The sequence below is a fragment of the Giraffa tippelskirchi genome, chromosome 3 (assembly GCF_054371585.1).
Source record: "Giraffa tippelskirchi isolate mGirTip1 chromosome 3, T2T-mGirTip1v1.2.pri, whole genome shotgun sequence".
Taxonomy (NCBI): domain Eukaryota; kingdom Metazoa; phylum Chordata; class Mammalia; order Artiodactyla; family Giraffidae; genus Giraffa; species Giraffa tippelskirchi.
This window is the reverse complement of record NC_137277.1, coordinates 536650-561684: the sequence shown is the minus strand read 5'-3', so window position 1 is coordinate 561684 and position 25035 is coordinate 536650. Positions and strand designations below refer to the sequence as shown.

Genomic DNA, 25035 nt, shown 5'->3' with positions numbered 1-25035 from the left:
TGAGCTGCACAGCGTCTCGCACCTTCAGACATCAGAGCTCCCGGTTCTTGGACCTTTGGGCTCAGACAGGTTTCCATCACCAGCTTTCCTGGTTCTCAGCTTCCAGAGGCGCATGGTGGGACTGCCTGGCCTCTGTTTGTGAGCCAGTTACCACAGGGCATCTCCTCCGGGGCGTATATACGTCTGCATCCTCTGTATCTGCTGCGTATATACGTCTGCATCCTGGGGACAGACCTCTTGTCACACCTGCCCTGTCCTCTGCAGCCTCCTCCTCCTCTCCTGACCTGTTGTGACGGCACCAACTATGGAACCTAAAGAACGTCGGCCACTATGGGGGGATAATGTCTGCCTAGCCTCCAGGTGATTCCAGGTGGCTCAGATGGTAAAGGCAATGCGGGAGACCAGGGCTCGATCCCCGGGTTGGGAAGATCCCCTGGAGAAGGGAATGGCAACCCACTCCAGTACTCTTGCCTAGAAAATTCCATGGATGGAGGAGCCTGGTGGGCTACAGTCCATGGGGTCGCAAAGAGTCGGACATGACTGAGCGACTTCGCTTTCAGCCTCCAGGCAGAGGACCCCACGCATGTCCAAGTTAATTACAGGCACCAACACTTAAACCTAGAGGATGAGATGGCTGGATGGCATCACCAAGTCAATGGAAATGAGTTTGAGCAAACTCCAGGAGATGGTGAAGGACAGGGAAGCCTGCCATGCTGCAACCCATGGAGTCGCAAAGAGTTGGACATGACTGAGCACCTGAACAACACACAGCTTTAGGAACCCACCTGCTCCTAAGAACGTTCTCCCAGCATTTTGTCTTCCAGGGACCCTGCCCAGCCCGGTGGCTGCCCCCTCAGACCGTCCTTCCCTCTAGTGTGAAGAGTCCGTCTCCTGTGACCCGAGATGAGGGGAGCCAGGCCCCTGCATCGGGCAAGTGATGCTGCTGGAGGGCAGCAAGAGGGCACGCGAGGAGCCCAAGGACAAGCGGACCTGAGCAGCAGCATCTGTTTCCAGGGATGCACGGGGCAGTGTGGCTGGAACCGGGGATGCGCCAGAGTGAGGCCAAGGGGGTCTCCAGACTTGGGAAGTGCCCCTGTCCCTGGGGAGGCCTGGCCTGCGGAGGACGCTGCCCACCCCGTGTCCCCTCGGCGGAGCCTTCCGGGCGGTGGAGCCCATCCCCAGGGCCGTGCTGCCCCTCCTCTGCTCTGGCGCCAGCCCCGCCCTCAGTGCCCCGGCCCCCAGGGCCTCTGACTCTCCTCCCAGGGGCACCCCTGAAGCCACTTCAGCCTGTGCTCCACTTGGAGTGGAGTCCCAAGGCAGCCGAGTTCAGAGACGCGATTATTCATCATGGAGAAGGGGCAGCTTGGCACCGCGTGCGCTCTGTGGCTTCTGCTGGCGACCCAGGCAGGCCTGGCCTCTCCCCGGAGCCGCAGCTCCTTGGTGCCCGCAGCCCGAACCAGGCCCGGCCCTGGCAGCTCCCACTGGGGCCTCCTGCAAGGTGACAAATGTGGGTGACCTGCCTCCCCCATCTGTCCATGGCCGTCACCAAGATGTTCCCAGAGGCATCCCAGACAGTTAGTTCTTTCCTTTTCCCTTTTGCTTTTTTCCAAATATTTATGAAGAGATTTTCCATTTATCCTGACACATCTTCTCCACCGTGGGTGTCGGCTGGGAGGGCTCAGACAACAAACTCCAGAAGGTATTTTCCCCAAAGCAGCATCTGGCTCCGTTGGCAAGTGCAGCGGGCAGCTTGCTGGGAACTGGCCGAGGCCGACGGAGGAGGACCCCGGGGCCGGCGGAGGGGGACCCCGGGGCCGGCGGAGGAGGGGGACCCCGGGGCCAGCGGAGGAGGACCCCGGGGGAGGAGGACCCTGGGGGAGGAGGACCCCGGGGCAGGCGGGGAAGGACCCCGGGGCAGTCGGAGGGGGACCCTGGGGCCGGCGGGGGGGGGACCCCGGGGCCGGCGGGGGGGGGACCCCAGGGCAGGCGGGGGAGGACCCCGGGGCAGGCGGAGGGGGACCCCGGGGCAGCGGCCCCCAGCCAGGCGCGGGGGTCCAGGCAGACGGAGGAGGACCCCGGGGCAGGCGGCCCCCAGCCAGGCACGGGGGTCCAGGCTCCCCGAGGGCGGGGCCCGTCCACCTCTTGATTCCCACAGCACTGAGCCACCGTGGGAGCCCCGAGGAGTCGTGGGGTCCCAGCCCCTGTTGGAGCACCCCCTCCCAGTTCTCACCCTTCAAGCCCTCTGACTGCTGGCAGAGCCCCTCCTCTCTCCCAGGTAAACTGTGCAGGTGGGGTGGGGACCGGCAGGATGCTGGAGGGGAGTGAGCTGCCTCAGTCTCTATGTCCCCAGGCCCTCCCGTCGCAGGGCCTTCTGGAGTCAGAGCCACAGCTCCCCTGTTCTCCCATCTGCAGGGTGGAAAGGCAGGCAAAGGGCAGGACAGCGTGACCCACCCCAGGCGGAGGGGAGCCTCCTAGAATCTCTCAGATCACACCCGACGCACAGCTGCCCGCCCCGCTGACCCCAGGGCACAGCCAGCCCAGCTGATGCCAGGACTGCCTGCTGCCCATCCCTGTGAGTTGCCACAGAGACTGAGCCAGGCCGCAGGTGCCAGAGGCGAGTTCAGCTGAGAATCAAGCGCTTTCCAGGAGGACTTGGGTCCAAAGCCATCCTGGCCCTGTGCCCTGATCGTTTGCCTGCCTGTGTATTAGGAATCTCTTGGTAGCTCAAAAAATATGGTGCCCAGAGTGCCTCCAGAGCGGTCAGGGTCTCTGGGAGTGAGGCCTTCTTTTCTAAAGTCTGCGTAGGCCATTGTCAAGGGTGTTCAGAGTTGAAAAGTACTGCGTTGCAGTTCAAGTTCCTTGGAGAGCCAGTCCTAGACCAGGACTCAGCTCTGCTAGCTTTGACCTTGAATAAGTTACCTGAAGCCTCAGTTTCATCATCCGTAGAACGGGGATGACAACATCTTTCCTGTTACAAAGTGCCCAGCACATTAACTGCTCAGTAAGTTAGAGCTTGTGTTTCCCATGGTCCATCATGAACCTGCCTTGTGGGATAGAGGCTGTTGAACACACAGAGGAGCCCAGCAAGGCAGCAGGTCAGGGCTGAGATGCACAAGGCATCTTCCTGCAGACCTGCCGCGGGCCCGAGGCCACGAGTGGGCAACTCTGCCACCCGGTGGCACTGTCCCCAAGGTGACCCAGGTGACAGGACTCCCTGCAGGCACAGCACGAGCCCAAAGAAGATGCCTCCCTGAAGTGTAAAAGCGCCAGAGCGGTGGAAACAGCCCCTCTAGGAAGTCCACTCATTTTCCATCCTCTGTTTGTGTGGAAATGGTCTGGTGTCAGATCCAGTGAGTAAGGAGGCAGAAGGGAGCACCTGCACATTCGCTCTACTGCCAGGGCGGGATGGAGGGGGTCCTGAGGGCACAGCCCTCGAGCCGAGGAGCAGCTACTGCTGGGAGGACACACCCAGGACCCAGAGAGTCTGCAGACCACTTCCAGAGGACACCAGAGGCCTGGCTGCCTTTTGCACCCACACGATACATGTTACTTCTTAGCTCATGTCATGTGCATCTAGCAGCAACTCTGCTGAGGTCGCCCCCACCCGGCCTGGGTCAGTGGGGCCCCAACTGTCGTCTCCAGCAGCAGCTGTACGAGGAGGAGCCGCTCTGTGCCACACGGCAGCGGAGGAGCACCGTGCCTCGCCCCAGGGCTGTTCCTGCAACAGCCAAGCACTCTGGCCACGAGATCTCGAAGGGTTCCGGCAAAGGACAGCAAGGACTGTTTTTGGCCACACAGCGCAGCATGTCGGACCTCCCAGGACCAGGGATCAAACCCGTGCCCCCTGCAGTAGGAGCGCAGAGTCTTAACCACTGGACCACCAGGGAAATTCAGGACAGCGATTTTAACAATGCCTTTGTCACCCGGAAGATCCACGTGCAGAGATTCCTATGGGGACAGAATCCACATTCAGAGGTTCCTGCAGAGGAACTCTGAAGTCTGCAGGAACCTCCAGCATTTCTGGGTTGGACACGTTCACGGGTGATGGTCTACGTCACAAAGAGCATGTAAGTCTGGTGAGGTCAATTGTTGATGATGCTATGGAGGGACTTAAACCAGATTTTTAGGGAGTATTGACAAACATGATAAAGCCACCACTTAACAGTACATATTTGAGTCAAAATTATAAGTGCAGGCTTCGGAGCCTGACTGCGAGGTACAGCAAAGGGCTCCATCCTGTGCAGCCCTAACAGGATGATCTACCTCCTACGAGCCTCTGTCACCGCTTTGGTGAGATGAGACCTGCTACAACCTATTGCAAAGTGTTCTGGAGAAGATCAGATGAATTAATATAAGCTAAGGGCCGAGCCTGGTGCTTAGGAAGCTGAGGAAGGCTTAGCCTCTGGCCGCATTGTGTCAATGCCGTGTTCTAGGTTCTTTAATCCGAGCAACAACCTCAGGAGGCAGATGCCTAGTTTCGCATTTCACTAAAGCCCAGAGAGGGGCGGCCACCAGCCCCAGGCCATATAGCTGCAAATAGCAAAGCAGGACTGGAAACCTCCAGTGACCCGACTCCAACAACCTTCCCTTCCCTCTTCAGAGGAAAAGGCCTTGGAGAATAAGACAGCAGAGACCCATAACAAAGAGAGTGGGACTCGCCAACAGGAGGCAGAGCGCAACATTCGATTGATTTCCATGATTCACAAAGACATCCGCAGGATAAAGCAAGCTCATCCACATGGTGGCAAGCACAGCTCTAAGGGGGCTGAAAGTAGCCACAGCTCCGACCCCAGCAGGCAGCCCGGAGCTGCAGGAAGCAGGAGATGAAAAGCAAGGTGGTGTCAGGAGTCGAAAGTAGCCCGACCAACTCTGAACCACAGTTCCCATTCCGCTGCAGGTGCTCGACAGCAGAGTTCTGCAGGAAGAGCTGCCTTTTCTTCGAGCTCCCGCACAAGGCTGTTATATTTTAGGAATTAAAAGCTCCGCTTTGATAAAAGCACAAATGATCCATGTTCGCAGCAAAATTCACTGTCACTGACCGTCTTCCCCGCCCACATTTACAAAGGTTTCCGCCTCCTGCTCCTCCTCTCATACCCTCCTTGGAGTTCTTCTCAACCCTTTGAGCTTCGGCTCAGTTTCAGAGGCTGGCTGTGGACAAAGGAACCTCTCAGCCCGTTTGTCGAGTGTTTTGAAAAGAATGTTCTCAGAATAACTGGCTAACTGTCAGCATGCTGGGCCGGAAGCTTTGGCCAAGTCAGCTTGTTAATGTCGAAGTGCTGATCCATGGGGCTGGTTCCCGAATAGATTCTGGTTGTTAGTGTCAACATGCTGATCCATGGGGCTGGGTCCCAAACAGGTTCTGGTTGTTAGAATCAATGTGCTGATCCATGGGGCTGGTTCCCGAATAGATTCTGGTTGTTAGTGTCAACATGCTGATCCATGGGGCTGGGTCCCGAACAGGTTCTGGTTGTTAGAATCAATGTGCTGATCCACGGGACTGGTTCCCGAACAGGTTCTGGCGAGAAAAGACTGCCCGATGGTATCTAGTTTGAAGACACACAGGTTTAAATAAGCCTGTATGCCCAGGAGGGTGGCAGCCCAGGGCCAGAGCTGGCTCAGAGAAGCCACGGGCCCCACACCAGTGGTGGCCCCTGCCCTCTGCTCTGGCCAGTACCAGCGAGCGTCCGTTGTCGGGGGCAGCAGTGGGAAGGAAGGGGCGGATGGTGGGCCCCTGGGGCTGGTGGCTTCCATCACCGGCCGTCAGCCCGGCTCATCCCCCACCCTCCCGGGAAATGGGGAGTGGTCTTCACCCCACCTGGGCTGCAAGGGGCAGGCCTTTCTTCACCGAGCCACACTGCTGTGACTTTGAACTTGATTTCATCTGGATAACTACAGGAAGGAGGGGGGAGGAAGCAGACATGCCTAGAGGGCTTTGGAGACCCCGGGGGCTGGGGTGCAGTAAGTAGGTGACACAGCCTGGCCACACCCCAGGCAGAGCTGGTTCAAAGCCCAGCTGGGTCGCTGACTCTCTGTTTAGCTGGAGGCTTATCTTCTGCATAAAGGAGTAAAGATTCGCCTTCCACAGTTGCCATGATTAAGTGAACTGATACCCGCATCAGAACTGGCACACGGAGGGCAGCTTCCCGCCCTCTGCACTCCTGGGGCCAGCTAGTGTGGAGACAGTGATGCTGCCAGTGCTTCACTGCCAGAGGGAGGCGTCTGGCTCCAGTCACCGTGCCTGGGATAGAAGCGATCAGCAAATGAAGTGGAATAAACCTGAATACATAAAGCCAAGTACCATTTTCTCCTCTGCCCTCTCTCTCAAAGGATCTTGCTGAAATACTGAAGAAAAAGAAAACAGCACTCTTGCCGAGCGCCTAGTCTGATGGCGGAGCGGCTGTGGCACGCGGATCTGGAGGCATTCTTCTTGGATCTGAGCAGGTCGGACAGGTTGCCGATAAGCCTCCACGCTGAGCCGAGCCCAGAACCTTCTAAGACTCATCCCCAACCCTTTGCTATGAAAACACAAAACCACTCTTTATGTCTATGCACTCACGGTATCTCCCAGGCTCCCCAAATCCCCCCATTAAGCCTTGGGAAATCAGCTGAACCATCGCTTGGAGCATGGAAATGAGATATTACAAAAAGCTGCCACACAAGGTCATTGTTTCTGGAGGACAAAGGGGGAGAACAAAGCTTTTAAGAAAGGCTTTTGGAGCCACTTCTGCAGACCAGCAAGCCGAGGGCACCTCCTTTCCTGCTGCCTGTCCTCTGCCTGCAACTGCCCGTGCAGCCTCCTCCAGCTTGGACGTGCCCCTTAGACATAGGGAGCTGCCTACTACTGTGTTCCTCCCCCAGGGCGCTGCCTGGCTGCTTTGCCCTGCAAGTGGGGCTATCAGGTGGTTCTGAGCTCATTAAAGCTGTGTCTTCATGGCCAAAGTACAGTGAAGAATTGTGTTGCTGTTGTTCAGTGTCTAAGTCATGTCCGACTCTATGCAACCCCATGGACTGCAGCATGCCAGGCTTCCCTGTCCTTCACTATCTCCCGGAGTTTACTCAAACTCATGTGCATTGAGTCGGTGATGCCATCCAACCATCTCATCCTCTGTCATCCCCTTCTCCTCCTGCCCTCAATTTTTCCCAGCATCAGGGTCTTTTCCAGTGAGTCAGCTCTTCTAGTCACGTGGCCAGAGTATTGGAGCTTCAGTTTCAGCGTCAGTCCTTCCAATGACTATTAAGGGTTGATTTCCTGAAGACTTGAAGAAATGTGGGAACTACCCAAATGATCTGCTAAGGGGAAAGGCACCACTCTGTGTTGGAAAAGACAGCTTTGGAGGGGGTTCTACACGCCCCTCCACCTGCTCAGCTGTGCAGAGAAGTCACGATGGGTATGATGACTTGTTCCCCCTCCCCCACAGGAAGACACAGCCCGCGCGGCTCCCCAGGGAAGACGCCAAGCACCCAGCCTCTCTAGAACAAGATCGGTCCAGAGCCTCCTCCCCAGCAAGTGGAGGACATGTCCCCCTCAGGTCTGGAAATGGCACTTGGGAGAAGCTCCTGGACCGCAGGCAGGCGTTAAAACTGCCATTTAGAGCTCTCTAATCCGGCTGAGCAGAAATTTCCAGATTTAAATTGTGCTCACCCAGGTATGATGAACCGTCTCAGACAGTCTTGAGTTTGCTCCCGCTCCCTTTGCCGGCGGTCAAGTCCTTATTTGACTCCACAGTCTACACTCCCACAATCTCTGGACAAAGCAGGCTTGACAATTGGGTGTCCACGGATAGAAAGGCAGACCGCCAAGCCCCCACTGGAGTCCACATCCCTCAAGTGAATTAACAGGTAAAAATAACAGTCAAGCAACTCTCGACAAGAACAAAGAGGCCGCTTAATGTCCTTGGGAAACTCTGGCCTTGAGGTCATCAAGGTCTGAGCTGGACCTTCCGAGGCATGGGACCCTGAGGAGGTCCCCGTCTAGGGCTGTAGTTCACATTTTCTGTTCTTCTCACTATTACCCACCATATGACACCGTGGGAATCTGAGACTCAGAGGCGTTAAGTAATTTCCCTGGTGGTCACAAAGAAAGGTAGAAAGGGGAGCACCCACTACTCACGCTGTGAAGGGTCACTAAGTGGATGCGGTGTGCGAGGCTCTTTATTTGACCCTAAAACAATTCTGAAAGGAGAACTGGAGACATGCCCTCCTCCCCCTGGGCTCCGCTGGTCCAAGGTCACTCTGCTAGTCTGTTGTGGAGCCAGCGCGACCTGGCGACCGTCTTGGCTCCTAGACCAGTGCTTTCTCACCTCTTCACACATTCCTCTGAGGGTGGCGGGGTAGGAGCTGGTGTATCAGGGCTCCGAGGGACAAGGCGTTCTGTCTCCATGGGACTAGCCCAGAGGTCGCTGGGTTGGAGGAGGCCCCCCTTCCATCCCCCAACTTCTGACCTAGAGGTACACTGGGGGAAGCCACTCACCCCACTCACCATCCCTCACAGGTCAGATCTGTGTCTCTCTCTTTCATTCATTCCTCACGAAGTCCCCAGAGGAAGGCTGCAGGAAGAGCGGAGCACAGGGGCCGAACCTGAGCGGCCCAGCACATGACCGAGAGTGTCAGTTTCCACGCCTTGCTTCCTGGACGCCTACATCCACAGGGCTGCTTTGGGGGCTGCAGAGGGCATGGGTGGGTCCCCCATTCAACCACAGCAATGCCAGCTCTTACCTACAGGGCTAACTGGTGGGAGAACTGGCTTGTTTACACTGGGATGGACTTCTCTGATAGCTCAGCTGGTAAAGAATCTGCCTGCAACGCAGTTCAATTCCTGGGTTGGCAAGATCCCCTGGAGAAGGGAATGGCTCCCCACTCCAGTATTCTTGGGCTTCTTTTGTGGCTCAAACAGTAAAGAATCCACCTGCAATGCGGGAGACCTGGGTTCGATCCCTGGGTTGGGAAGATCCCCTGGAGAAGGGAACAGCTCCCCACTCCAGTCTTCTGGCCTGGAGAATTCCGTGGACTGTATAGTCCGTGGGGTTGCAAAGAGTCGGACACAACGGAGTGACTTTTCACTTTCCTTTACTTTTCTGTTTTAAGATTTAATTTGAAGCAAAGATTTGCTGCTTTTTAAAAAAAGAAGAGAAAGAAGAAGAAAAGAGGGTCTTGAGACCCACCTGTCTGGGAGCTTCTGAGAGGAGAGCCCAGCACGTATCCTTGTGGGAATTAGGGACAGGTCGGTAACCCTCTCTGGCCCACAGCGAGTCGTCCCACACCTAGTGCGCACCTTCAGACACACCCTGGGCACCAGGCGGTAGGTGGGTGAAAGTGAAACACACGTGATGGGTCTTGTCCTCTGAGACCGGGAAGAAGCAGAACAAACACCCAAAGGCAGAGAAGGGGCCGACAAATAGTAATGAACGCAGTCAGTCTCATCTTGGAATTTCCCCCTGTTATTCATACGCTCTGTTTTCCCCAGTCAGAATGTCATTTTCCAGGGAGCAGGAAATATTTCTTGATCAAACACGTCTCATGTACCTCAGACTTGGGAAAGGCTCACAGTCTCATGGAAGAGAGACCCGTAATTCCAGCATGGGGTCATTAACATTCTTTGGGTCATAAGGGCCATGGAAAGTGGGAAAAGGAGGTGAAGTCTGCTTCTTCCAGGAAGAGAGCCGCTCTCCGTAGACCTTCCTGGGGTCCAGGGCTGCTTCCCACAGGATGCAGGGCAGGGAAGAGAACCACATGGGCTCTGGGAGGGGAGGAAGCAAAGGCAGGTTGGACTTGCAGATGCTGGCCCCCCAAGGGCCTCCTGGAGGGAAGAATTCCGAGCTGGGTCCTAACCGAGGAGGAGCCTGGCGGGTTCTGGAGAAGGGAGCTTGTCCAGGTTGGGATCCTGCCAGCAGCAAAGGCAATTAAGTAAAGTCAGCAAGGCCTGAGGCAGAGGCTGGCAATAAAGGGGGGAGGTAAGGAAAGCCAGTTAAGCTCGAGTAGAGTGAAAGGGAAAAAGAAATAACGATATTGAAGGCGGAGCTGGGGAGAGAGGGAGCCAGCGGTGGGTGGAGATGTTTGAATCCAGTACAAACGGGGCCCTCTGGACTGGCAGTCAAGGACCGTCAGAAACTAACGGAGCGGGGCACGCAGCTTCCACCGCGGCCGCCCCATCCGGCCTCAAACAGGGATCTGGCGTTCCTCCGGAAGGACCTCCGGCTGCCACCCCCCTTCTGCCTCAGCCCCGGAGTCGGGTCCTCCAGCTCCTGCCCACTGGGTGCAGGAGCCACCTGGGTGGTGGTGGGGGGACTGGCCCGGGCCTGGCTTGGCCTGGAACACGCGTCCCGGCCGCGACCCACATCTGGTGCTTCTGGAAATCTGACCTGAACTCCCGCGCTCACGCCCGTACATTCATCGCCAGGTAAAGGCGCCGGTATGTGCAGGCGAAGCGGGGGACACAGGCGCGCGCGCGCACACACCCCACTATTAAAGAGTCCCCAGGGCCATTTAAGGAAGATGGGGTGTCCTGGGCTGGGAAAGCGGGGAGGCTGGCAACGCCGGTTCCCCGCGCTCATCCTGGGGACCGGACCGTGGCTCCTTTCGCTCTCGGCATGTGAATGAGCCGGGGAGAGAGGCTGGCGCGAGCGCGGAGAGGCGGGGAGCGGGGCGCGCAGAGCCGGGAGCGCACGCCCGGCGGGGCCGAGGCTCGAGGGGCGGCGCCGAGCGGCGGGGCGCGGGCCGGGAGCGCGGCGGCGGCGGCGGCGGCGCGGAGGGCGCGGGGCGGAGGCGCGGGCAGCGCGGGGAGGGCAGGCCGAGAGGGAGGAGCCCCGGTCGCCGCCGCCAGCCCGCCCGGCGGCCCGCGCAGCCTGCACTCGCCGCCGCGCCTCGGAGTTTGAGCCCCGGCGCGGCCCGAGCGCGCGGCGCGGCGCCGCCCCCCGGGCCTCGGCCCCCAGCCCCGGCGCCCCCGGCGCGGCGCGCAGAGGGAGCAGGGCGGGCGGGCGCGGCGGGCCGGGCCGGCGGGCGGCGGGCTATGAGGCGCCCACCATGGTGCGATGCGACCGCGGGCTGCAGACGCTGCTGACCACGGCCGGAGCCTTCGCCGCCTTCTCGCTCATGGCCATCGCCATCGGCACGGACTACTGGCTCTACTCCAGCGCGCACATCTGCAACGGCACCAACCTGACCATGGACGACGGGCCCCCGCCCCGCCGCACCCGCGGCGACCTCACCCACTCGGGGCTGTGGCGCGTGTGCTGCATCGAAGGTACGGCCGGCCCGGCCCCCCCACCCCGCGCGCGCGCCCGGACACACGCGCGCACACACACCCGGCTCCGGGCGCCGGCCGGGAACGGGTGGGCGCGGCACTGGCTCCGCGCGAGACACAAAGGAGCCAGAGCGAGCGGGCGGGGCCCCTCGCGGCCACGGGGAACCCCCTCCCCAACACACGGATCCCACAAACTCTCCACTGGCGCACGCACACCCCCTCGCACATTGACACAATGAAACACACAGAAACTCACGCGCGCGCGCGCAGCCCGAGACCACAGCGATCCCGAGGGGCCGCGCCGGGGCCCCCAGGGGAGGTGGAGGCTGGCGAGGGGGCGGGAGGAGGCTGAGGCTGGGGGGAGCGGACGCGAGAGGAGGGGAGGGAGGAGGGGGAGAGGTTGCTTGGCAACCGGTGTCTGTGCGATTGCTATGGGAACTGGCCATCCTGGGGCGGGGCCGGCCGGGGGCGGGGAGCGCGAGGGCCGCTCCAAGATCGCTCCGGGCCTTGTCGAGGGGTGGGAGTGGGGGCTGGGCTCCGAGGGGGTCTGGGAGACCCGGGTCACTCGAGCCTGACGCCTGCCGAGACCTTCCTCCGCCACGTACTCTTCCCGGGGCCGCCGGCCGCTCCTGCCCGCTCGGTGGGGAGGGGAGTGGAGGGGAGCGTCACCAAGTCCTTCCGAACAGGTCCCGAGGCCGGGGTCTGCAAGCACCCGCGGACTAGGGGCGGCCTGGAGGGGCGTGGCCTCCGGGCGGGGCCGGAGGGACGGGGCGCTGCGCCCCCAGGTGCGCGGCGGGCAGGCTAGTAGGTGTTGTAAGGATGGATTCCCTGGGGCCCGGGACTGGGTGCCCCCGGGCAGTGCGGCCGCTCCCTCCGGGGGACCCCGCCAATGGCAACGCGCGCCGGAGCTGAGCGCCTCCCGCCGGCCCCGCTGCAGAACTCGCACTAACAGGTGGCCGTCGGGCGGCGGGGTCCCAGCCGGGTTGTGGACGGTCCCCGCTCAGTCTGGGCTTTCAGGTCGGAAAAGGGGTGAGGAGCTGGGGGAGGGTTCCTGCCCACGATCCTCGAATAGTCTCCTCTTTCTTCCCCGCATCCTTCCCGTGTGTTCGCTCCGCCCTCGGGGGCTCGGGAAGTTCTCCCTCACCCCGACTTCTGCCTGCGGTCCCAGCCCCTCAGCCCCGGCGCAGAGTCCGGCGTGGCTGGGTCTTCTTCGTGGAGGAGAAAGGAGCTCGGGAAGAGGTGGCCCTTATTCTGGCTTCCGGGTCGTGGTCACGGAGGCCGGGTAGAGAAGGGTGGCCAGGTGAGGCGGCCTTGCGCCTCCCCATCCTGCCTGTTCTCTTCTGGAATCCCGCCCCCCTCCCCCTTCCTCTGCCCCCCACAGACTCCCCCCCACACACACACCCCCTCCCAGCCCAGGCTGCTTTGCCCTTTGAGCCTGAAGCTTATTGCCAGGGCCGAGTGGAGTCTTCTGAGAGCAGGAATGTGCAATCAATAGTTTGGGAAACAGCCCCGGAAAAGCCATGGAAGGATCTGTGGGCTCACGATGACACCCCCTCTTTTCTTTTGAAAAACATCATTCCTAGGGTGCAGTTGCTCAGATCGCGAACACCTACTCCTCTCATCTGGAGGACGCACCCACGTCACTCCCGCCACAGCACCTGAGTTAGACATAGAACAAGGCTGCCTGCCCCCGAGCTCTAACTCACAGGCTCTGCTGGGCGCCATGTATGTACCTGGTCCTGTTAAGTCATCCCCCTGTCGTCACCCACACCCACGCATTGACCCCAGGCCTTCCAGTTTCCCTGTTGAAAACTGGAACTTGCTTCTCCACGCCGGCAAGCCTGGCCTCTGCAGACCGGCTCGCATGCCTCCTTTATTAATTTCTCATCCTAATTAGGATTGATGCTGCACTTAGCATCTTGCCAGCTGCCTCGAGCCGTTTGCACTCGATGTTCATCAAGAGAGCCCCAAGCTGATCTGGGCAGCTGGCTCCACTGGCAGAGGGAGGGTGAGATGTTGCCACCTGGGGGACTTTACTGAAAGAGTGGGGCTGCCTCTGTCACCGCCAGGAGCTCAGGGGTTCTGGGGGGCAAACCAGACCACCCCCAAGGGCTAGGACGTCCTTGGACCCACTCAGGGCTGGAAGGGCTGGTTCAGGATTCCTCGGTGAGCTCGAATCATCCTGACAGTCAGCCCGGGCGAAAACTAACAGCTTATCTTCTAAAAGCACTTCATGGAGTCCAACAGCCTCCGCCTCCTATGACCCCCCCTACACCCTGCCAGCGAGCATTCAGGCTGAGACCCCGTCGGCACTTGCCAGGGACAAGGTCTCCTCAATACTGGCTTGTTTGCATACAGTGCATTATTTCCACCTGCTTTCTAGCAAAGTTCTTCAAAGCGTTACATGGGGGAAAATGAGAAGCTCAAAGCTCTATGCTGAAACTGAAGAATGGCTGCAGCGGGGAGCTAATAAACACCAGTTGTGACGGTGGGGCTCTGAAGGGTTTGCTGACACCTCCCAAGCAGCAGGTCAGTGTCCTGGTTGTTTCCAGGGATGATGTTTGGGCAGGAGAGCCCCGCCCTCAGTTCCTCAGGCGTCCTCGCTGTCTGGCAGGACCGCGTGCAGAACACCGCTACTCGCACCGCACCACACGGACCTCCCCTCTTCCGCCCCCAAGGCCTGGGCTCCGCGCGGCCGTGTGTTAGACAAGCGTCACAGTCCTCTCGTGCACGTTGCGCGTGTTACCGCACAGCACGCTCACCACAGCCCTGAGGGTGCTGTCTGCAGCGGAGAAGCAGGCGCTCCAGGAGGCAAGCGCTTGCCCAGAGGCACCAGGTGGGAGCCTTTGTCTCACTGCAGAGCTCTTCCTACCGTGTCATCTTGCCCTTCTCCAAACTTCTTCTGGGTTCCCCTTAAAAATAGAACCAAGTACCTGCCAGGTGGTACAGTGGTAAAGAATCTGCCTGCCATTGCAGGAGTCACAGGAGATGATGGTTCGAGCCCTGGGTCAGGAGATCCCCTGGAGAAGGAAATGGCAACCCACTCCAGTATTCTTGCCTGGGAAATCCCATGGACAGAGGCGTCTGGTGGGCTACAGTCCATGGGGTCGCAGAGAGGCAGACATGACTGAGCCCACACTTACACTTGACCACCCAGTGGAGGAGCCCAGTTCTGAGACTGGCTCGCGGCAGCAGGAAAGCATTTGGAAGTGAGAATGTTCAACTGATACACAAATTGGGTAACACACACATTGTCCCTTCTCTCTTTTCCCACCACGTTGGGGACCAGCCTGCTCCGCCCCCCAACCAGCCACCCACTCCTTCTGTCCCCTGGACCTCCACTCTCTTCCTTCCTTGTGTCTTTGCTGACTCTCAGCCCAGCGCTGGGGACGAAGGAAAGGAGTAACAAGTCTTTGGGGACTTTTCCATAAAGCTACCACCACCCCACATTTGTTCAGTCTCTAGTGCATCCTGGAATCAGATGAGGTGTAGAAGAGAAAGAGGCATTCTGGAGCGTGTGCGGTGAGCTTGGGACGGGGCAGGGGGGAGCCTCACGTAGACGCAGGAAGAGAAGAGGAGACTCTGGTCTCCGAGTGCAGCGCCCGCGACCACGCTGAGCTGCTGGATGCCGCAGGGAGCCAGTCACTGTGGTGCTGTCAAGGGAGCTCCGGGCCCAGAATAAGGGTCCCGGCAGAGTTCAGCCTCGGGAGCAGCCCCCGCGTCTGCCAGGTCCCTGTAGGAGTGCCCCCCGCACACCCACATCACACCTCCAGAGACAGCAGCCTGGGTGCCTGCTTCATGTCAGCCCGTCCCGGGCGCCTGCCGGGGAGGTGGGGAGACCCTGGGCCCTGCACACCTTCCTGCCCCACCACAGGCAGTGCCTCTCACCCCAGGGACCCAGACCTCACTCACCATGCACACCGCAGAAGAGGGCGTGTCAGCACTGCCCCGGGCAGGGGAGGGGGAGGCCAGCCAGTGACGGCCACCCGGCCCTGCCACCCAGGCCCACTTCCCCAGGGACGCACTTCTTGTGTCTGGAACCCTCTCCCGGCGGGTCAGCCAGGAAGCCCTGCCTTACACCACACTCCTGACACGGATCCGCTCAGGGAGGTTTGGATCTGAATACCGTTCTTTCCCCACCCTGCTCCAGGCTTTTCCTGTCTGGATTTGTGTCTGTCTTCTCTTGCGCTAATTCACGGGCAGCCTGTCCAGCTAGTATTGGGGGTACGGGCAGAGAACAGGCCTCCCCACGGTGCCCAGCTCACCAGCTGGTCCCCTGGCCCATGGTCCCTCCTGGTCCCTCCAGGGTTGCTTGTAACAGCCATCACACCAGCCTCCGCGACCTGACATTAGTTTGTGTAACCGCCAGCAACTCTGCAGTGTAAGTCTTCAGGACTTTAATGGGGGGGGGGAGTGAGGCGCCAGCCCCTGGGTGTCGGGGCGCCTGCCCACGTTCGGATGCGGTTGGGGCTGAACAGGTGGGCCCAACTTTCTACCTGCCGGGGGGCCCTGTGCTTGAACCACACAGACGGGAGGCAGGGGGAGCTGTTTCAGTCAGCTCGGCTGCCATCACAGAGTGTGGCCGGGCGAACGGCTCAAACTGCAGACATTATTTCTTGCAGCTCCGGACGCTGAAGCCCAAGACCAAGGTGCTGGGCAGCTTGGTTCCTGGTGAGAGCTGCTTCCTGCCTTGCGAGCGGCCACCTGCTCCTGTGTCCTTAGGGCGGAGAGAGCTCTCCGATCTGCTTCCTCATCCCGAGGACACTGACCCCCTCGTGGGGACCCCACCCTCTGACCTCATGCATAAGCTCACCTCCCAGGGCCCCACCGCCAAGTACCTCTGGGAGCAGAGCGTCAGCGTGGGTCTGGGGAGGACCGAGTCTGTGACGGTGTTCTTCCTTCTCTCCCCGCTCTGTAGCTGGTTGTTCTTGATCAGTCCTGTCTGACTCTGCGACCCCGTGGACTGCAATGCGCCAGGCTTCCCTGTCCTTCACCATCTCCCAGAGTTTGCTCAAATTCATGTCCATTGAGTTGGTGATGCCATCTCATCCTCCGTCACCCCCTTCTCCTCCTGCCCTCAGTCTCTCCCGGCATCAGGGTCTTTTCCAGTGAGTCATTTCCTCCCGTCAGGTGCCTGCTCTCTAGTCACGCAGAGGGACCGAAAGCCCTTCTCATGTCTGCCCCCCTTCACGCCCCGCTCTGTCTTCCTCCTTCTCTGTCTTCACTCCTTTGGCGCCAGCAGACTTAGAGAAGAGAAGCTGGGGTTCCTGGTGGACCCCAGCCTGACTTAATGGTCTCACCGCAGACTTGGCTTTGGAGGCGCTCCCTGACAGGGGCTTCAGAAAGGTTCAGGAGGAAATGAACCACCCTTTAAAATAAATCTCCAGTGTCCATCCAGATGGCCAGGACTCTGGGGGCTTCTAGGACATGGTAACAGAAGCACAGAGTAGGAAGCGACCTCAGGTCATCAGATCCAGGGCATCAGAGAGCCTGGTAGCCTCTGTCTCCTCATCTGGAAGTGGGACCTGGCTGATCTGGAACATTCCTCCCACCTTTGACCTTCTGCCACTCCAGCCCCAGAGAGCCCCGCCCACAGCCTGCAGGTGGAACCAGGCTCCGCGTGGCCTTGACGTGAGCCCACAGGAAGCTGCTTCTCCAGGTGGAAGCCTTTGAGATGACTTGGTTCAGTGGCTCTCACCACACATAGGCTTCCCTGGCAGCTCAGATGGTAAAGAAGCTGCCCGTAGTGTGGGAGACCCAGGTTCGATCTCTGGGTCGGGAAGATCCCCCGGAGAAGGGCATGGCAGCCCACTCCAGTACTTGTGCCTGGAGAACCCCCTGGACAGGGGAGCCTGGCGGGCTACAGTCCCTGGGGTCACAAAGAGTCGGACACGACTGAGCAACTGGCCCTTTCACCACACTCAGAAGGGTATGTCCCCGGCCCGACGGGCACACCTGTGTCCGTGCCCTCGTCCACTCACGCCGCCCCAGCTCACGGAGCAGCCGCTCTGCTGGCGTGTGGGAGCTGCCGTTCTAATGGGGCAGCTGACCCTTCCAGGGACTGACAACTGTTTGATGTAGAGTGTGTGTGGGGCCGCGTGCTGGAAGAGGCCAGGGAAGGTGGCCGTTGGTCAAGGGGACAGGAAGGAGCTGTCTGAGAAGGGCTGGAGGGAGCGCTTCCAGGGAGAGATGGGCGAGGCTGAGGCAGGAAGGAGCCTGGGGGGTGGTGGGGCCTGAGGACCGCCTGAGCCAGCTCATTCATTCGCTGTGAGGCCCTGTGAGTGTGAGTGGTTCAGCAGCATCTCTGGCTTGACTGACTGGAAGCCACTTACAGCCCCCACCCACCAAGCTGTGACAACCAAACTGTCTGCAGACTTTGGCAGACTTCTCCTGGGCAGTGGGGAGAGGAGCAGGCAGAAGTGCCCCGTGGAGACCTCCATCATTTAGGTTCAGGGCAGGAGCATACCTGATGCCCGGTACCTAATAGAAACTCCATTATCTCTCTTTTCTTCGAGAAAACACAGGGCGCGTCAGTGGCGGGCAGAGAGCATCTCTGCTGGGGGACAGCCTGGCGTCTGCTTTAGGTGACTGGAGGCGTGAATGGTACCTGGCCCCATTCCCTTTGATGAGTGATGAATTGCAGGCGGGCCAGTCACCTGCCTGGGGGCGTGGCTGGTGTGGCCAGATCCCACCACTCTGCAAGCAAAGGAAATCGAGGCTGGAGAGGGAAGGGGCCTTGCTCAAGGTCATACAGCTCGTTAGTGACGGACTGGGAGCAGAAGCACGTGGGGGCTGCCTGGCCAGGGCTCTGTCTGCTCAGCCTCCCCCGAGGGCCAGCACCCGGCTGGGCACCTGGCAGGGTGAAGGGAACTCTTGCCCTCTAGGCCTTTCCCTGCCGTCCTGCCCCTTGGCATCTCGAAGGCCCCTGAGGGGTCAGGATGGGGCTGGGGTCCACATGGGGCCCCTCGTGGAGCTCCAGGGTCTTTGCAAAGCAGACAGTGTGTCTGTGCTCAGTCATATCCGACTCTTTCCGACCCCATGGACTCTAGCCCCCTAGGCTTCTCTGTCCATGGGATTCTCCAGGAAAGAATACTGGAGTGGGTGCCATTTCCTCCTCCAGGGGATCTTCCCGACCCAGGGAATGAACCCGCATCTCCTGCGTCTCCTATGTTGGCAGGCAGATTCTTTACCACTGAGCCACCTTGCCTTCCGCTTATTTCCTTATTTCCTCAGACTTGAACGTTTTCCCAGAAAAAATAAGTCACCCAGCCTTTGCGGCTGAGCTGAGTGGGGCCCCAGGTTGGCTCACTGGCCTCCAGGGTCTAGAAGTGGAAGAAGCTGAGCGTCCCTGGGATGTTCAGGCCCATGTAGAGCGCGGCGCTGTTTCATCCTCTCTGAGAGTCAGAACCACGCGGAATGGCTTCTGAGAACTGTAAAATCAGCACCCAAGGGCCTTAGTTAAGAGCTGAGATAGGGTCTAGCACCAAGGCCGCACCCAGGGGGTGATGGCAGTCACCCAGGCCACGGGTCCCACCTCCTGTTTCCTGGCGGGCACCAAGGCTGTAGTCGGGAACTCCAGTATCATGGGGTGGGGGCTGGATAGAGGGGGACAGGGGGCTGGGAATGGAAACATCAGCATGGGAGTCAGGAGACCTGCGCCTGCTGCTAGTTCTGCCGCAAACATCTGGACAGGCTTGTGTAGCCTAACCCGGACCTCCGGGAGCCTCTCATGGCTTGGCTGTCAGGATGGCAACTGATACCCTTCTTTCCCTCCCTCCTCCCTGCCTCCCCCCTCCCTCCCCCTCCTCCATCCACCCTCCATCCATCCTCCCCCCTCCCCCTCCCTCTGCCCTCCCTCTCCTCCCTCCCCTCCCTCCTCCCCCTCCTCCATCCATCCTCCTTCCCCCTCCCCCTCCCTCTCCCTCCTCCCCCTCCCTCCTCCCTCTCCCTCCTCCTCTCTCCTCCCCCTCCCTCCTCCCTCCCTCTCCTCCTCCCTCCTCCCTCCCTCTCCTCCTCCCTCCTCCCTCTCCCTCCTCCTCCCTCTCCCTCCTCCCTCTCCCTCCTCCTCCCCTCCTCCTCCCTCCTCTCTCCCCCTCCCTCCCCCTCCCCCCCTCCCTCCCCCCTCCCTTCCCCCCTCCTCCATCCATCCTCCTTCCCCCTCCCCCTCCCTCCCTCCTCTCTCCCCCTCCCTCTCCCTCCTCCTCCCCTCCTCCTCCCTCCTCTGTCCCCCTCCCTCCCCCTCCTCCTCCCTCCTCCCTCCCCCCTCCCCCTCCTCCCCCTCCTCCATCCATCCTCCTTCCCCCTCCCCCTCCCTCCCTCCTCTCTCCCCCTCCCTCCTCCCTCTCCCTCCTCCTCCCCCCTCCCTCCCCCCTCCCCCCTCCCCCTCCCTCCCCATCCCTCCTCTCTCCCTCTCCCTCCTCCTCCCTCCTCCTCCCCCTCCCTCCTCCCTCTGCCCCCTCCTCCCCCTCCCTCCCCCTCCCTCCCCCTCCCTCTCCCTCCATCATCCCTCCCCCCACCTTCCCTCCTCTCTACCTCTGTCTCCCTCTTCCGTTCATTCTCCCTCTTTCTTCCCTCCCTCCATCTTTTCTTCCTCTTATTCCTTCCATCCTTCCATGTCCTTTCCTCCACCACGCCCTGGGTTGTGTGACTCTCCAATGAGAGGTCACTTGGGGACTGCTCTGCTCCACGGAGGCCCTGCAGAGGATACAGGATTTCAGGCTCATTTTCTTGGAAACACTTGGCTTGGCCTCTTTTCACCCTGACACTTGGCGAGGACCGGCACGCTGGGGGCAGCCTCACCCGCGGACACGCTCCTGCGTGTTCCCACCTCCAGAGTCAGCCGGTCCCTCTCCCACCCACTCAGTCACTGGTTCTCAGGAAGCACTGGTGGCCTGCTGTGTGCTCAGCCCAGGGCCGGCCACCCTAGGGACGAGGTTAGACCCCCTTCCCTGCCTCATCCCCACCAGGTTCCCTACAGCCCCCTGCTGGCTCCCAGCCTCTGTCATTTCTCTCTGGGGTTCCCCAAGGAGAATCCTGACCAGCCCGCCTGCCCCTGCGCGAGCTCTTCACATGCATCCAGGAAGACCTTGTAAGAATATAAACCAGATCACGTCACCCTCAGCTCCATGGCCGTCGATGGGATGACGTCGGGCTCGTTCCCCCATCTGCAAAGCCCCAGACACGTGACGGCTCCCACAGGGGCTTCACCGTCAGAAAGACTCAGGGCAGGTGATCTCTGAACCAAGTCTGCATGATGCTTCATAGGAAGGCTGGGGGTGGGGAGGGAGTCAGAGAGAGCTCCGTTTGAACCCTGCTGTGCCCTGTTTCAGCTCTGTGACCTTGGGCAACTTGCTTGGCTTCCCTGAGCCTCTGTTTCCTCATCTGTAAAATGGAGTTACAGCAGTTAACACCCCCAGGCAGTGGAGCCATTCCCTAAGACACAGAAGCAAGGAGACTGCCCTGGGGTGGGGAACAGGAGGCTTCTGGTGGGCTGGTCAGAGGGCTGCCCCCACACACACAGGGGGGAGGGGCTGGCCAGGGGGTGGGGCATCCCCCATCCATCGCCATCCATCACCCATAGCTGCTGGCAAGGGCTCCCCTGTGACGCGATGTCAGGCAGTGACTGCTGACCCACCACCTTCGGTTCCGCAGTGGGATCTTTGTATTTTCTGAACCAAAGTTCTAGATAAAATAGCAGAGCACAGAATTTCTCATGTGGTTTTATATGAGTGAGGCGGTATATGAAGTGTTCTTGGATCCTGAAACGCTGGCACTCTTAGATTTGGGCGGGCAGAGATGGTGGAGTAGGAGGGGGCACAACCCAGAACATTTTACATCAAGACTGGCCTGGAAAGACCCCAGGCCCCAGTAACAAGTCGTCACCAGCGGAACATTCTTGATCAGTTTTGAAGAGAAGAAGCCACATTTTCACTTTGCAGTGGACGCCCCCCCACCCCAGATTACTGGTGGGAGAAAGGGGGCGGGGGGAGCTGGGCCCTGAGGCTGCAGGGAGGCGGCGGCTGGCCTGCGGAGCAGAGGAGGCTGGAGCCGCCTCTCCTGTGTTTCTCGCCTGGGCCCACGAACGCGGGGCCAGGTGCTTCCTCAGAGAATGAAGAGCGCACCCTGGGCCCACCCGACGTGGGGCCCCTGCTGAGGCCTGGCTTTGTGCTGGGCTCCATGGGTACCGCATGGCCTTGGGAGCTTGCTGTCTGGTCCTGGGGACCCGCAGGAGGAGAGGTCGCGGTGAGGACAGAACCTCAGAACACGACAGAACCTCAGAACACGCCCGGCGGCAGGGCCTCCTCCTGCGCTTCTGCAAAGGCCTGTCTCAGGGTTGTCAGGAGGATAGATGGGAAACACACACCTGCACACACCTGCCTCACAGTAGATTTGAGATTTCTAGCAGCTGAGTGTCTTCTTAGAGGACGTGCTGGTGGACGTGAGGTGTGGGGCCCAGAGTGAGTCAGAGTTTGAGTCCAGGCTCTGCCTCCCCACTGGCGGCGAGACTTGTGACCAGCCATTGCCGTCTCTCTGAGCCTCAGTTGCTTTCTCTGCAAAATGGGTACATTAACAACACCTACTGGGCAGATCTGCTGGCAGGAACTGAGCTGAGACATTGGTGCTTGGGTGTGGCCCAACACCCAGAGACCGCCCTGCACAAGGGGTTACGGAGTGGAGGGGCCCGTGAGGGTGGGTCTAGAGGAGGGAGCCTGGCTCACCTCCAGCCCCCAGACCGCACCGCAAGCTGCGAGGAGACCGTGGCTCCCCAAAGACTCCCCGGGGACATTTCAGGACACCCAGGCTTCCTTCCAGGGGCCGGGCAGTCCAGCCAAGGCTGTGTCACCAGCTTGTCTGGCCGTGCGGCGGGAGGGGGACACCCCGCGCTTGCTTCCGGCCGATAACAAGCTCACACTGAGGGCTGGCTCCCCGGGGCGAGCGTGCCGTCCCCGCTCTCATCAGAGCCCTCACCCGAGACATTCTCTCGCTTCAGCAGTTTGGCATGTCATACAAAGGGGCTCTGATTTTTCCTGATGTCCAACTCCTCTTGCATGAAAAATAGCTTTTGTTATCTTTCTGCCCACAGATTCCTGCATGTGAGTCAAGGCCAGATGCCTGGGGCTGGAGAGTCCCCATGGGCTTAACCATTTGGAGGGTCTTCCCTCTCCCACCTTGGGGGCCCCCTGTCACCCGGGGCCGTGGCCCTGGCGGTCCGCTTCTCGGGGCGCTGCCTGCCCCCTCCCACTTGGTGTTGGGCTGTGATGTGGCCCCAGGTCCTTGTTCGGGCTTCTTCACCCCCACTTTCCCTCCATCACCCCGTCCTCCAAACCCAGCTCCACAGTTCCTGCCCATGTCCCGGCCCGTCCTCCCCCACCCCCACCCGGTTCCCTTTCTTTCTTTCTAACTTGTATTTCTAATTATTTCTCCCTTTCCCTCTCTTGTCTGCCATATTTAAAGCTTACAAGCTCTCTCCCTCTTCCTGTTCAAGGCAGTCTTTTGAAAGTTCTTGAGACATTTAGTAGATAAAAATGTATTCAACTCTGTGATTATTAGGAGGGTTATTAAACATGAGGAGAAGTCTATTAAATAGCAAATTGAGTGAGTCAAAAACCCACAGATAGGAAGCCTCTAAAGGTCATCTGTACAAATAGATGTGAATGTGGCTCTCGCTGTTCTATGAGGCCTGGAAAGAATCTTGGGAAAAAATTCACCAGGATGTTTTTTGTAATGATGGTCATGGAAACTCTGAGTGGTTTATCTTATCTCCTTCTGTCTTTTTCTGATTTTCTACCATGTTGGGGGTGCAGATACATAAACATGACACTTAATTTTGCAAAGCCCCGGGCCAGTCTGCAGCCCACGGGCAGGTGGGCGCCCCTGCGTGCTCCGCGGTGCCCAGGGTGCCTGCGTTCTTTCTTCGGAAGCGCGTCCGGGAACAGCCCCGGGCGTCGTACCCGGTCACCTGGTGTCGGTGTTTTAGTTCAGGTGACCCCCAACTTATAACCAAATTGATTCCTAGATGAAGGCCTTTCCAAGCCATCTACCATCAAATCTTTATTTCCTATAAGCACAATTTGCACACTGGGTTTCCATTCCTAGAAATCCACCCCACATAATAAAAGTGCCCAAAGTGACCTCAACAGTAAGAGAAAGGCAAATAAAACCCAGAGAGATGCTCATACAAACTTTTATCGCATATGTAAAACCAAGTACTTAATATAAAAGCTCTACCATGAAATCTTCCTTTGGAGGCACTTTCCTGCCTGAGCCAGACTGGCCAAGGTTTCTTTAAATATGAATCCAATGAAGTTTGAACAGAAGATGCTTGCTTTTTGTTTTTTCCTGAAAAATCACCCTGTGGCAAGTTTAAGCATGCTCCGTTGCACCAAAAAAAAAAAAATCCTCAAATGCTTTAAAATAAAGAATTCTTCCATCTCAACTTCTTTCCATTGCCAATTCCATTAGTGTAAATTCTTTAGAAAAGGTCTTTGCCTGGGGGTCCAACGGGGAAGGCGGAGTCCACTGTGACCTGCGCTACCTCCATCCCCCCTGCCACCCTGCTCTTTATGCCAGCGTGGCTGCTGACCCAGCAAATGCCAGTCGATGCTGGGGTATCAGCTTCCAGGGGTCCCTGTTGCCAAGTTAATGGTCCTCACTGCTCATTAACTGGAGAAGGAGATGGTGACCCACTCCAATATTCTTACCTGCGGGATCCCATGGACAGAAGAGCTTTACAGCTACAGTCCATGGGGCCGCAAAGAGTCGGGCATGGAATACACACACTGCTCGTTAATGCGGCTCTTGGCCGTTAGCGGCGGTCGTGGTTAGGATAGAAGCGCCAGCGGACAGAAGGCGGAGAGCGAGGTGCATGTCCAGCCATCTGTGGCCGAGACGGCCAGTACTTGAGCTAGTTATTTCTCATCTCCGGGCCTTTCATGGTGATGCCTGTTCTTCCTTGTTCAGTCTTTCCTGGAGCCGTAAACAAAGCCCTCATCTTCAGCCTTAAAAGCCCTCATCCTCTCGGGAGGCGCACATAGGCCCGCCTTCTATCTCCCCATCCCTGGAGGATGGGGAAGGAAATCGACCTGGGTTTCTTGTGTCTCTAGATGGGGTGCTTTCTCTAGCTCATTTCTGGCTGTCAATCAACAAGTCTTTGGAATGTGCCCGCCAGTGCAGAGTGCTCTGGGAGGTGCTGGGGCCCGAAAACACGTAGGACACCCCCCTTATAAGAGGTAGAATGTGGAGACGCCCACGGGCGGGAAGGCTGCCGGGCCGCCCTGCTCAGCCCTCACAGCTGCCTGTGCCCCCACCCTCCCTGTGTGTCCGTCCCACACCCGCCAGCTCCCTTCTCTGCGTAAGAGCCAAAGCACGAATGCTTTTAAAATAAGAGCGGATGCCTACTGAGCACTCACCATGTCCCAAGCGTGCTGAGTATCATCTCAAGAACTCTCCACGTGTTATCTCAGCCTGTAACAGCCGTGGTTTCATTCAATTAATTATTTGTCAAACAGTTATAGCTCGGGCTATCACTTATACGGCCTTTATTGTGTGCCAGGAACTGTCCCAAGCACTGGATGGACGGACGGATAGACGGATAGACTGGTGTGGTTAGTCCTCAGCAACCGTGGGTGAGTTGCTGTCCCTGCTTCCGTTGTACACGTGAGGAAGCTGAGGAACAGAGAGGCTAAGCAATTGCCTTGAGGCCACAGAGCCAGCAGGTGTTGACGTCAGGATTCAGGCCCCGCAGACTAGCCCCAGGTTCCTCTCCCCATCACTGAGCTGTGGCCTCCGAACGTCTC

General features: G+C 59.1%; 1 protein-coding gene across 1 annotated transcript in view; it reads left to right on the top strand.

The window, feature by feature from the left end:
• The first annotated feature begins 10969 nt into the window (after nucleotides 1–10969).
• The window catches only part of CACNG4 (calcium voltage-gated channel auxiliary subunit gamma 4), a 54072-nt gene continuing 40006 nt past the window's right edge, over nucleotides 10970–25035 (top strand). Inside the window, exon 1 of the mRNA XM_081580760.1 lies at nucleotides 10970–11239. Coding sequence (XP_081436886.1) covers nucleotides 11020–11239 — 220 coding nt within the window. The 5' untranslated portion in view covers nucleotides 10970–11019. The remainder of the gene's footprint in view (nucleotides 11240–25035) is intronic.